The 14076-nt window shown below is 44.5% G+C and overlaps 1 protein-coding gene across 1 annotated transcript in view; it reads right to left on the bottom strand.

Moving 5' to 3' along the window:
- Window positions 1-2987: 2987 nt before the first annotated feature.
- Window positions 2988-14076, bottom strand: part of lars2 (leucyl-tRNA synthetase 2, mitochondrial) — a 30911-nt gene continuing 19822 nt past the window's right edge. Inside the window, exons 13-21 of the mRNA XM_079274856.1 lie at window positions 12168-12266; window positions 9654-9791; window positions 9466-9569; window positions 8773-8952; window positions 8371-8540; window positions 6872-6949; window positions 6618-6729; window positions 5596-5723; window positions 2988-4292 (exon numbers count right to left, since the gene is read on the bottom strand). Of these exons, the coding sequence (XP_079130982.1) occupies window positions 4113-4292; window positions 5596-5723; window positions 6618-6729; window positions 6872-6949; window positions 8371-8540; window positions 8773-8952; window positions 9466-9569; window positions 9654-9791; window positions 12168-12266 (1189 nt within the window). The 3' untranslated portion in view covers window positions 2988-4112. The remainder of the gene's footprint in view (window positions 4293-5595; window positions 5724-6617; window positions 6730-6871; window positions 6950-8370; window positions 8541-8772; window positions 8953-9465; window positions 9570-9653; window positions 9792-12167; window positions 12267-14076) is intronic.

Raw genomic sequence — 14076 nt, 5'->3', positions numbered from 1 at the left:
TACATACGGGAAGGCTGGCGGCACTCCGACACAACTTTTCAAAGTTTCCAGCATCTCATAAACAATTTATGTAGTGGAGTAAACCCACTACTGTATGGTTCCTTTTTTTTGTGTGGCTATTTACAGTGCTTGTGCCCCCTGTTTTGGTTGAATGACGTCACACATTCCTGCTCATGACACACACACACACACACACACACACACACACACACACACACACACACACACACTGACCCCTCCACACTTTGTCCTGACCCTGGCTGGAATATATGAGACAGAGTTGTGGTACAATAGGATGAACTCACCATGTGTTTGGGGGGGGGGGGGAAAGGCACAACTTCCCAAACACAGGACCACATCTTATTTGTGTCCGGGACGTGGCCTGGATGTGCATATATAGTCGAACAGCCCTGATGTGAAAAAAGCCAATATGTTTAGAGTTAATTTCGGCTGCTGCTGCTGCTGCTGGTGTAATTAAAACATGAGGTTTATAAGGACCGACCATGCAGGTATGTTAAGGAAAACGGTCACCATAATGCAGCATTTCCTTGAAGCTATATAGCTTGCTTTTTCACACATATTTTCTAGAAACACATATCCACTAGAAACAGCCACGGGTATTATTGTAGCACGCAGAGACCTTGGTCACATGTACATTTGTGTTATTCACAGAGAAGTCAGTATTTAAATAAACGGAGCAGGATCTCTAAAGTTGTGTAGTATTTGCATTTACAAACTAACACACATCTAAGATAAATTTGTCGTTGCAGCAAAGATGAACACATATATGCTATTTATAATGTTCATGACCGTAAGATACATTTGAACAAGTATCAGTCAGCGCTCTTGATTATATTGAGGGATTGACAGTGATTTCAAATGTAAAACAGTTTGGACATCTTTGTGGGTCATCTTCAACATTAAAGTGTGTTGAGCAAGCTACTTCCTGTATTATCTCCTGGTGTTGGTTAAAGGTTAGTTCAAACATGTGGTAACGGCAGCAGGGGGTTTTGGGACAACTTGAGATTATTTGATTTCTGCAATTATGTTAATTGGATGATTTGTGTCATTAGCGCCTCATTAAAGGGGAACAATTAGAATGATACAGAGAAGAACTTCATTTCCCGGTAAAGTCAAACCCGGCCTCCACACATTCCTTTTTAATAACAGATATTCAGGGATGGGCAGTAAAGGCAAAAACATTCACAATATTTTCGGGAATTTATCAAGTCTATCAATTTTTACAGGAATATTTCTTGAGGCATACAAAGCCTTATTCACACAGCGTTGGGGCGTCTGTTGCTGTCATGTAGGAAACAAGGAGTCAAGTCAGTTGTATCTATTAAATCCCTTCATCCCAGAGTTTTTTTTACAATCTGTACAACCTACAGTAGGCTACAGCACCATCTCATTCGACTGCTGCTTAGGAGTTTGTTATACAGGGCTTTTGCATATTTTCTGCAATTGCAAAATTTGAGTCAAATACAAATAGGGCAGCTGCTGTTGACATTTACTTTAAAAGGCTTTAACTTTGAAGCAGCTGCAGATTTGGGTATGATATGTCCACCCACTGTGTGTTTTACAAGTGCTTTAAAACAGATGTTCTGGATGGATTGACATTAACGGATGTAACAGCTCCGGCAGACAAAAAGCTTATTTTCATTCCGAAAAGGTCCAAATGACTAACAGGCTGTATCTATGGAGATGTACAGTAAATAAGCGTTTTTAAGCGTGGTGCCTTCACATACATGCCAAGTGTTTAGCTGTATCCCCAAAACAATAAAAAGGATTAGTGGAAAATCTGCTGGTACATTGAGCTCACACTCACACACACACACACGCACACACGCACACGCACACACACACACAAAGTCCTTGGATAACCAAATTACCAGCATTGAGGTCAGCCTCTAAGATAATGAGCTGCAGCATTACTACGTCCCCCCCGAGAGCATAGACGGCCCAGTCCAGGGACTCAACCGGTGCACTGGAGGGTGACTGTGACTGCTGTGTGCACACCACCCTTTTTGTTTCCACCGTGCAGTTTCTCAAGAAGAAGGGATTTCCTTTAGCTCAGCAAAGGCAATTCATGCTGTAACTTACATCCCATGTGTGAGAGAGAGACAACGGCCGTGGTCAGGAGAGAAAGTGAGTCATCGTGTAATTCTGTTGCCGATTCAATAATCCTAGTTGTCATGGAAACTGCAGAGCTGACAAAAAAGTGTTAACCCTCTGAACCCTGAGCAGTTTTTGGGACGTTTTTGGGCTCCAGTCACATTTTAGAGTCTTTGGCCTCATTTCTTTTTTTTTTTCACTGCAATGTATGTCATGCATCTCTACGGAGGCTCTACGCGCTATATTCATTGAACTATATACACATGACATGTGTTTTTGGTGTTCAGAGGGTTTTGGACTCCACAGGCTGTTATTGAAGTGACAAAATTACATATTAGAGGAAACGCATCGGTTCAGCTCAGACCTCCTTTGGTTGAATTACACTGTTAAGTAGGATGCTACTTATCTAGTTATTCAAAGCCAAGGTAATATCAGTCTGTAGATATGTTCCTGGCTACAATGTGACTACAATGTTTATCTTTTCAATAACATGGCAGCTTTAGCTTACTGTTCAGGCCACTTCAGACCTGTTTATTAGCTGGTGTTAGTAGCACGGAGAGGGGAAGGGAAGGTGGGAAAATAATATCTGACACAACAATTATTTATACATGATATACAGCCAGCGTGAAAGAAAACAAGGCTCACAAAAATTGTTGTCGGAAGACAAAATACCCCTCTCTCTTTGTCTAGTACTTGCTGTCTTGTGCTGTTGCAGCATCTGGTAGAGATCAAATTCACAGAATCCGAGACAATACAGAGAATAACTAGCGCAGCGTTGGCTCTTTGCTCCCCTCCTCTTATTCCTGGTTTCTCTTCCTGTTATTCTTTCTCTCCTGTGAGCCTTTTCCTGTCACCTGATGGTCAGAGATAGAGCATAGAAATATGGACAAAAAAGTTAGGGCAGGGGATCAGCAATGAATGTTCTGTTTATTTGTTCTGTCCACAACATTTTTTATTCATCATGTTTGTAAGAAAAGCAAACCCTCCATCACCTCACATAACGCCATACAGCATGATTTGTATCAGTCACAAGCTGACCGTCTTACACTATAAAAATAACAGCACTTCCTCAAACGGAAGCTGACCGTGCGAAACTGCCACGCAGATCTCACTTTTGAAAGAGTTCACACTTTATCTTCATTCACACACTGATCCCGGACAAAATATGACGCTTTTGTTCAGCAGCTACCCGAACATCTTGGTTTACAGGCAACGTTGGCACTGCGAGTGCTACCACATATCAAATAAGTGCTTACTCATCAAGCCCTTAAAGATAGGCCAGTGGGCGTGCACATGGATACATTTCAGTGCCGATGTCTGACTCATGTTGAGACCCAATGCTGAGACAGAGACGCCGAGCTGATTAGTAAGCACAGTGCAGCCACGAAATAGTGGGAAGCTACAAAATCCCAATCCACACGAGGCTCTTCAGCGACCCACAATACGCCCGGTGATGGCGACGGGGTTCACAGAGCACAGTGGCAGCTCCAGAAGCCAAACGTGTATCCGTGTATGGCGCTCAGAAGAGATCAGCGGCTAAAAGCAGCAGCAGAGAGACAAACGCCGATGAGGCAGATCTGGACTGAGTGACTCAGATGAGACATTAGGCAGATGGGAGACGGAGAGGCGTGAAGTTGTGGTCCTGGCTGCGATGCTGAAAGTGGCGTTGATGGAGAAAGGAGGAATCTGATGAACACTGTCATCCGAAGTGGTGTTTGGGCTTATTGGCAAGAGGGTCTGACTAAACGGGAGGATGATCTGACAGAGACAGGTGCCTAATCTCTCTCAATTTAAAGAGACATGAAATCCCACAACAGCAAAGTATAAAATATCTTTTAGACATATTTACATTGCATTTGTGACAGTTCATATAAACAGACATTCACTTTGTCTTAATATAAAAGTCCACCTCTTTTGCCTTTCCCTCTTTGAGTCAATGATTGACAGTTGTTCACAACCGTCTTGAAGTTACAAAAGTAGCGTTGAATGCCCAAATATCACTCGTCAATGAGGAAGTTGATGAGGGCGGTCCTGGGGGAGAGGATGGCTCTCTTGATGCTGCGGTCGCCAAGAAGCTTCCGTCCAAACGGACTCTCCACGATGAGCTGCTGCACCCGCTCACAGTCTTTGGACACCTGCAGAGGCACGGCCACTGTCCCACAGGCCTTGTTGTTTATCTGACGGGGAGAAATAGATGGGATTCTAATTTGTTCCCCTTGAAACAATTCTCCATCTGAAAGCAGTTCTGCCATGTCAGACTTTACCCAAACTCTTCCTTCCTGGCATAAAAGGCCCAAAATAACAGACTCCACCTCTCCTTCCATATATATATATAGCGAACCCTTAAAACACATAGTTAGTGGTAGGTATGGGAAGGGCACTCTTGTAATGTTCTGAAGCAAGTGCATGTGTGCACACAGTGAATGTGATCTCTAGAGGTGGTTGTAAAGTAATGTGTGTGTGTGTGTGTGAGTGTGTGTTTGAGAGAGAGAGAGGCCTCTCAGCCTCGGCCTCTCTTCTGGGACAAACCAAAGTACGTGATTAGAGGACAGAGGGAATCGAGGTTAACTCCACAGGGCTGAGGAAACCCACAACAAAGAGCTCAGTCTGAAGTAAAACCTCATCATCATCAAGCACTGGGAGCTCCAATATACATGTATGTACTGTGTGTGTGTGTGTGTGTGTGTGCGCGCGCGTGTGTGTGTGTGTGTGTGTGCGAGGATTAGCAGGTTCTTTCAGGGGATACAAACCTCTAACTGTCAGATTAAAGCTGTTTCCGCTTTTATCTATTAACTGAGTCGATATCCAGGACTGTGAAGAGTGACGTGTGTGTGTGTGTGTGTGTGTCTGTGCGTTCAGGTGTCATGTGTGTATGTGTTGTCATTCATGTGCCAGTGTTAGCGTGTGTGATGCTTGGATCTGACCCAAACCTTCCCTCCACAGCTGGATATTCTCTCCGATTGTCTGACGCTGCCAAACCGAGGGCTTTCGATAATTGTGTGATTTCGCTCACGGGCGGAAAGAAAGTCACAAGAAATGATGGTGAGAGAGTAACAGCGAGTCCGGGAAAACACGGCGGCTCAGTTACTGGCTTTTAATTATTCACCCACATATCTATTTGGCTTAAAGCACACCACGAGAGATGCATACGCACAAACACACACGTGCAGACATGCAGACATGCGTACACACACACACACACACACACACACTCCGGGAAATTACAGACTATGAATGTAATCATGGACTGAGGACTTTAGACTTAAGGGTGGAGAGTTTGAGTGAAAACAGTAGTGGATGCAAGAGCAAACGTGAGTGAAGATACCAATTAATGAAGTTATGTATGAATCATGATCAAGAGTGAAATCCTTTTGTGTTTCAAACAGAAACATAAGGGTTTTGTTTTTTAGCTTGATGTTTCTTTGGGCTTGGCTGAAACAGTTGCATGAGTTCGATGTGTGTGTTTGTGTGTGATCCTACCAGCACAGACAGCTCCACAAAGTCAGGGGCCTCCAGGTACTCGGGGTCCACAGTTGGCCAGAACTGTTGCAGGACGGCTCCTCCCCGCTGGAGGAGGCGGCTGAGGGGGTTTCTTACCTGGCAAAGACCTGTGAAGAGACCCGGGAGGACACACATGAGAATAATATCAAAAATAGATCTGCTTTCACACCACTGAGATGGATTCTTGTGCGGAGGCTCTCTCAAACAGCCGCTACGCCAACTCAGCCAAGGGGTGGGGAGAAAAACCATGAAGAGAAAATAGAGCAGAACAAAGCAAATGGGTTGTCTTTTATTGAGCCAAAACAAATGACTGGGGAGGACTTTTATGTTTTCCTTTATGTAGAGAAAGAGTTTCTCGATGAAGGGTCAAACACCCCGTCATCCCCTGTCCCGACTCATTTAAACCAGCAAGACCCAAATATACAACGTGACTGAGTGCAGCAGATTTCACTTGTTTCTCACTTTCATGTTCCGTTTCTAAAATGACACATGTGAGCACAAACAAAACGCACACAGTCTCTTCCTCCCAGAGGTCACCTGTCAGGTGGACAATATGTTTTTCTGGAAACTCTTTTCTTTTAGCTGTGTGCAGAGAGCTTCCCAAAAGCTCCCAGCACTAGTTTCAGTTTCGTTTGATGGACCGTGAGTCTATTTCAGGTTGTATGGCTCTTGTTTGTCTGGTTTGATGCAAAACAGTTACATAAATGAAAATGTGTCACCGACTTAACGGCTGTTGATTGCATCACCGCTGGGCGTTGGTGTCAGAAAAGCACCGTCTAACTGAGGCAACTTCCTCTTACAGATATTAGAAATAACCTATTTTTACCACAATCCGCACACACTTTTGCCCGTGTCAGTCCAAAATCTCATTAATCACGAGGTAACCGCCATGATATTATGAGTCTAAAATAAATATATCAAATAAAAAAATGAATGAACAGTACAGTTTGAGTGTATGAGTGCATAATTCATTATTTTTTAATAATTTGCAAGTCACCAACCTGCCCAAAGTTCAGAAGCCAAGTGCGGAGCCATTGGTGCCGTCATTAAAACCAGCGCAGCCAGCGCTTCCTCAAACTCCACACTGTGCTGCACCACCCTGACCGTCGCACTCTGAACACACACACACACACACACACACACACACACACACACACACACACGCACGCACAGTGATAAAAATGTAATTTCCAAAGTGTGAGAGCAAACAGTGACTGTGACATCTTTACTTCAAGGTGCCGGAGGGCTCACTCACACTCAGTGTGTTGGTAAGTCCCATCAGTCGAGAAATGGCTGCGTTGAAGAGGAAGTCCTCTGTGAAGTGAGATGTCACCTGAAAACACAGGTAACACAGTTTTGGTTACTGGGTCTGTGTGATGGAATAACTTTGGGTCTGCCTCTGAAGAATTATGAGGAAACAATGACCGAACCACCGTTCAATACAACACGATGAGATCTTTAGCCCCGCCAGCACGCAGACTGATATTACTAAACGTGAAACAAGCACAGGCTCTCCACTCTGCTTTTTTGAAAGATGTCATGCAGCACCTGCATTTGGAAAAAAAAAATATATATTCTCATTGAGAAGTAGTGACGACAAGTTCTACCAGATCTGGCAACCCTTTTTCGACCGCTTCAATAACTAAACTAATCCTTCCCACAAACCGGCCTGGAGTCAACAAGATTCACAAGAGCACTATCGACATAGTCAACATCCACTTACTGCTTTTCTTACTCCAAAATGTATTCATTTTCCTGTTGCCGTTATTTGAACTGAACTTTAGGTATTATACTGTAAAACATCGATATGATTTATTTCCGTTTCTATTTTGTTATGTCCTCTTAAAGCTTGCACTTAAAATATTTCTTCCTATATTACTACTGTATGTTTCCCTTTGAAAACCCCAATAAAAAAACAAAACAACGAGAGGCCCAAAAGAGGAGCCTCCTCCCGTTATCACCATGTGAACCGGCAGGAGGCACACAGCATGTCAACATTGCCCTGCTTAGCCTTCTGGGAAGAAGAACCAGTTTGGAAAGGGCAAAAGGGAGGAGGAGGTCGATCACCGAGGCTTTTCTGAGGGACGGATCGAAAGACAGCCTTGGCTTTTTGGGGGGGGGGGGGGGGGGGCTTATGGCAAACAGCCAGAGATCCTTTAAAAACACCAGCCCTGAGGGGCAGAGAGAGAGAGAATCAAACCTGGCAGCCAAAGAAGGCTATTTATAAAGTGTGAGAGGAGACGGAGTGGATTTTAAATCAATTTCCATTGCCGCCTCCATTTACTCTTGGGTTTCAGGTTACGATAGATGTTCGGCTATGGATGGAAAGACTGGAACTCAGGACTGTGTACTATAGCTGTTTAACGAGTGACATATTACCTTGAATGTTCTCATACCTTGCATCCTGAAAAAATATACCTTACAATGCATGGCAACATTGTATTAACAATCTATTGCAGTGTAAAAAGCCCAAAAAGATATATCTAAAACTGCATATTAAAAAATGAGAACCAGAGATAATTTGTACTATTGTAATAGCAGAGAAATTAAATTAAAAATAGACCAAGATGACACCTGCAATTGTGTGATTCACTTATCTTATTGAAGGAAAATAACTTGCTGTGAAACATAGGGAGTTTAAATGTGGGCCCATTACTGACCCCTACTGGTAATGACTGTAGCAATATCCAACTGTTTAATAATGTCACCGCGAGCCATTTTCAGCCATTTATTCCACTCGGTCTGAGACTATACCTCTTGAATAGCGTAGTTCTTGTTCTCCCAGATCTTCTTCGCCTCGGCCAGCTCTTTCTTTTTCAGCAGGGAGGGGCTGGGGACGTCTCCGAGTTGCCGAGCCCCCCTCAGCTTGGTCACCAGCTGCCAGATCCGAGACTGCCATCGCAGGACACCGGGGAGGGCATCGGCTGAGGTGGTGAACGCACGCAGACGCAGAAGGAAAGGATGTTACAATACGACGTACTGTGGGAGAAACGACTCGAGAATTGACTTCACTTGAAAACAAGAGATATTGGTTTCTTTGAGGACACTATTCATGGCATATAGATAAAGCTAAATCTCACAAAATCAACATGCTCAGACATGAGTCAACGATGCTAAATAATAAGACATGGTGTTGGTGCAATCTTCACGGCTCACTCTTGACATTCCAGAGGATGTCCTGTTCAGGCGGTGCAGCGTAAAGTGTGTAGAGTCGAACTGTGTCCAAGCCGTACTGCTGCACCACCTCTTGGGGGTCCAGACCGTTGTGTTTAGACTTGCTCATCTTCTCCCATGTCACCGCAACACGACCACCGCCATGCACCACCGGCTCCTTGTCTAGAATAGGGAGGTTAGGGGTCATAGGTCAGATACAGCTGGAAGTGTTTTTATTTTTACTTTCATCGTCTCTTGCCAGCGCCTGTTCGATCACAATAAGTAAAATACAACAGAAAGATCAGTCAATCTGAGTCTATGACAGCAGGATCTTCTGTTTCTCCCGTTATCAAGAGAGAGAAGCTGGAGCTCCATGGGCGTGAAGCCAATTGTAAGAGACCTCTTACGTCTCTTCAAAAGATTTGTTGTGATTTGATTTTGTCACGACTAGCTGGTGAACGTGTCATTCAAGATGGAAAAGCAACAAAGCACAAAACAAAAGAGCTTTTAGCAGCACAAAAGGGTTAATTAAGGGCATTGATTTAACTACACACTACAATTAAAAACAAGAATGTTGTCATGACTCATTTGTGTTATCTGGCAGAGCCACATGGAGGGAAGCCCTCTGCTCTCCTCTCTCATCTGTTACAGATGTGTCACACTGACAGACACCCTGCAGATTCAGCAAGTGTGTACCTGTGAAGTCGATTTCTTCTCTCTTCAGGTACCGGCCGCTGTCTGCTAGTTTGAAAGTCTGGCCCTTGATCAGACCCTGGACCAGCAGCTTCCGAAAAGGCTCCCTGAAAGGACAGCGAGAGGATTAATTAACATACACACGCGTAAACGTCCACGGCAAAAGCAAGATAAAGCACTGTGAACTGTACCTGTGAGCGACAAGACCCTGATCCTTGCAGAAGTGACAGAGGAAGCGAGCGTAGTACAAGTGCATGACAGCGTGCTCCTTCCCTCCGATGTACACGTCCACGGGCAGCCAGTGATCCGCTAGGTGGCGCTCAAACGGCCTGGAAGGGAAGAAGATAAGTATTTTAGGAGTCGTATGCAATAAGTCTGCTGTTACCCAAGCCTAAGTATTTCACTAATATATTGTATATTTCATTACTTTTAAGCAATTTTGAGTTTAAAAACCCATTTAAAAATTGCACTTCATAATTATGTTGACATTATCCTCTTCAACTCGAATCAGAGGCTGATACAATTCAAAAAGTATTTACGTAGCCTAACGATGTCACCATGTATTTAAATTGGCTATTGATGCTGTTGTATAACGCTGCAATCTCGAAATGAACGTCTCAAACTGCAAAACGTCCTAAATGAACTGACGCCCTCCCGTTGCCGTCATCTATGTTGTGGCGAGATGTTTTTCATATCGAACTATTTCTTCTCTATTTCAGTGAACAGTGCGACCCTCAGGGGACACGGCGTTCACATCAGTCGTTGGCTTAAACTGGTCCCTGAATTCTGCTAACACGGTTGCAATTATAGACTTTCCTTGATGGATCTTCGAAATCCTGACTTCAGTATCGGACACATAGCTTTATATGGTATTATTGGGGCGTTCACTATGCTAATGCTGATTTACAATTCTACTATGCTAAATCTGACGTGACACTCGCTCTTGTAGGAGCCCATCGTATGAAAAAAAGTAAGAGAAAGTTAAGAAACAAATACAAATATGTTCTTGCATGAGGTCCATTGTTCTTGCCCTGCACTTCCCAGAGACAAAAGGCATACACTGTGACATCTTTCTCTGCAGATATAGTTTATAGAGATGTTGTTTTCTCTTTTCTAAATGATCCATATGCGGTTTATATCAACTACTCCAACTAAATATCAAATGTATGACTTCCTCTCTCTCCACAGAGAATCTTTTTCTTTCCAGGAAACACAGACGCTACGTGTTTACAGCACTTGTAGGAGCTTAGGTGAGCTACTGTAGATATAAGCTTTCCATCTCGTGTTAGGTTACAAGCCCTTTACTAACGTAGTTTTATTCCTCCAGCTCTACTTTGTATTAATTGTTCATTACACATAAAGTTTATTGTTTGATGAATCAGGAACTACAGTTTGTCGATTTGACAACATGTTGTCACACATGAACTAGTTGTTGTGCGCTTTATCCACATGAACACACACTTCCTCTAGGGGGCAGGCAGAATCTGATGCACAAGGATCCAGGGATGAAGTGAACAGAAGCATCCTGGAGCCTCCTCTATCTCACTGGCTTCACACAAAGTGGTCAAATAATATGAGTTTCAAATTTGGCAATGAAGACTTCCTCGAAGCACAGCTTCTTGTGTTCGCAGTAAAGTATTTGTGGAGAAAAATCGAACAGACGAACTGAGACTGGGCTGCTTCTCTCAGATTTTTTCAGGCATGCTGGTCAGCGGCGGAAGGGATTTCACCTAATGATGCTTTTTTAGGGCAGTCTACTATCTCTGTGTGTCACCTTTCACACCAGTCATTACTCTCCTCTACTCTTCTCTGCCTCTCGCCCTCCCTCTCTGGCTGATGGTGTCTCCGGATAACTGAGCCAGGGAAAAAGGTTATGAGCTCACAAGGCTGAAAATAATTTAGCTCAAGGAACTCTAATACACACAAACTTCCATATAACACCCTTTTCCTATTTCCTTCCTCTTACTTGGAACTTTCTAACATCTCTCGCTTCCTATTTTCATCGTTTCCTCTTGTGCACAGAAGGCTCAGCAGGCGAACTGAAATGCACAAATGGTGTAATTGCCTTTTCTGTTGTGCCATAATCTGTCCCGCTAAGAAAAGTGACGGGGAGAACAGCCCGCCTCCTTTTAAAGCAGCTTTTCAGCTAGGTCAGGGCACTGGGGAATTAATCTCTTTTGTTGAGCTCAGGGTGTCGCCACGATCCAAGCAGGTGACAGCAGTCGCTCCATAATCTCCATTGGCAGGGAATGCAAACTTCAGGAAAGGTGTCTGCGTTTGTGTGTGTACACAGGCAGTATGTTTCAAACGGGTAAGTGGGCATAATTATGTACTTGAGTACAACTTTACATATGCGCATAGAGACACATGCACACGTTGGTGTGCACGTGGAAGTGAAATGTGTGTGCGAGGCAAGAGAGAAAATCAAGTTTCTATTGATATAGCAGAGATTCATTTTTTAAACAGCTAAAAATAGATATGCGTATCCGCCCACTGCAGAAGAAACAGCCTTCTCTTCTTTTCATTTCATTCTCATTTGAACGAAGAGAGTGTAAATAAGATCTGTGCAATTTGTGCAAAAAAACCTGTCACAGTGCGAGCAAACGGATGCAAGAGGAAAAAATAAAGAGCTTGCATTTTTGGTGGAGAGTCAGAAATGGTGGGAAAAACAAGAGAGTGAAGCCTCAGGAGGAGGCTGTTCATACCTGTCTTGGTTATGAGGGTCTGTGTATCTAAAGTAATACCAGGCGGAGTCCACAAAGGTGTCCATGGTGTCGGTCTCCCTCCTCGCTGGGCCCTTACATCTGAGACAGAGAGCGATAGCAGAGGCAGCACAAAAATCAATATTAGCCCCACGAATTAGAACGCGAACAAATGAACAATGTCTGTTTGTATGCTAAGTGAGATGGCACATTGTGTGAGAGTGTGAAGCTGGCTTCATCTGGATGTTGGGGGGGGGGGGGGGGGGGGTCATGTCCCTGCAGAGAAGCCCAGCTGAGGCCAAACTGGCACCAGAGCCCTGTCCCTGTGCCCTGACTAACAGGCTGTGCTAACAGGGAACCAACTGGCGGGCAGAACACATGATCACGTGTTTGTGTTGGAAATGCCACCTCGTGCCCCTCTCCTTCCAAGCCACACAGCACTCGGGTATGTAGTGGAAATCTGCCAACATCACTTTCACAATGGTGAAGAGGACATTTGCAAAGACACGCGAAAAGAGGTTTATTTTGTTCAGATTTAAAGCACGTAATGAAATCGGGGAATGCGGCTGCTTTTTACTTGATAATGAGTCTCAATAGGGTTGGAATCAGTGTCCCAGAAAGATAAACAGAAGCAAAGCTCTGAGCGTTACTAGGTGCAGCACAGCAGGTATCGGATCCTGGACCTCATGGGATGTCTCTGTTCAGTTTCACTCACACAAACATTCATCTCACGGTAAAATGATAATGTTTAACACCACACTCGCTAACACAGACACACACACCCCTCGACCACCTACCACACCGGTCTATAATAAGGCACTGATGAGGAGGCATGAGCTGAAGGTTGCCTAGCAACAAGGCTAAGGTGTAGCAAGGTTAATATTTGGGAGCCGGGTGTTATCTCATGTGATAAAAATCCAGCAATATAACGAATCATCACAAAATAATGTAAAACAATACAAACATCACAAAAGTTGTACAAAATAAAGTAGCCAGCTGAAGCCCCCCCCCCCCCTCTCTCACACCAGACCGGCCAATCAGAGGCCAGGTTGTGGTCATTTGGGCAGCTGGTCGGGACCACAGTCCGACTACTGAGGATCAGATTAGACAACACACAGAGGTGCTCTCTCTAAAGATGGCCCGTCTCTAAGCCGTGAAAGGAGCCCAACAACAACAACAGTGGGTAACTCAATCTGAAGCAACCCGTACGCACGAGTGCGTTGAGTGTGAATGTGTGTTCGCAGGATCAGCCAGAAAGAGCCAAAAGGCTCTCAAACAGATGAGCCAGGAGAGGCAGCTGTCCACGCCACGGACGTAGGAAATAGTCCTCCATCTGCTGTGCGTCTGCGGATGTGCTGCACTAACTAGGTGGTTTCTCTCTCTTTACCTGTGAATTCATTGGAACAACACACACACACACACACGCACTTTCCGAGCTAGGCTAAGCCGAGGCAGGGATTCAGTTGGCAGGCCAATTTACAGCGCTGCAGCGGGTCGGAGAGACGAGATGAGGATTCAGAAAATGACTTGCTGAAGGACGAATAAAACTCCCATTTCTGCCGCCCGTCTGTCATCGCCCTGCTCGACCGTGTTCCTCTCAAACTGTAATTGGACATGGATCGTCGAGCGAAGGGAACAAATTTCCGCAGAAACTTAACAACGGAGGGGAGACGGGAAGAGAGGCGATAACGGTGTCTTGACGATTATAGCCATCAATCACCGCTGATGGGGAGGAATTAGAGAAGCTTTGTGGAAGTGACTGAACACAATCTGATGACTTGTGCCATCTGCGACTGAGTGGGCCGCTGTTTTAATCAACATGGTGCCATGACGATGATTAGCTCATTCAGAGAGGAATTCCCATGTCGGCGAGCGAGGGACTCGGCAGAGTAGACACTCAAACATTTTCAAA

The sequence above is a fragment of the Melanostigma gelatinosum genome, assembly GCF_949748355.1.
Source record: "Melanostigma gelatinosum genome assembly, chromosome: 9".
Taxonomy (NCBI): Eukaryota; Metazoa; Chordata; class Actinopteri; order Perciformes; family Zoarcidae; genus Melanostigma; species Melanostigma gelatinosum.
This window is presented reverse-complemented; position numbering and strand designations above follow the sequence as displayed.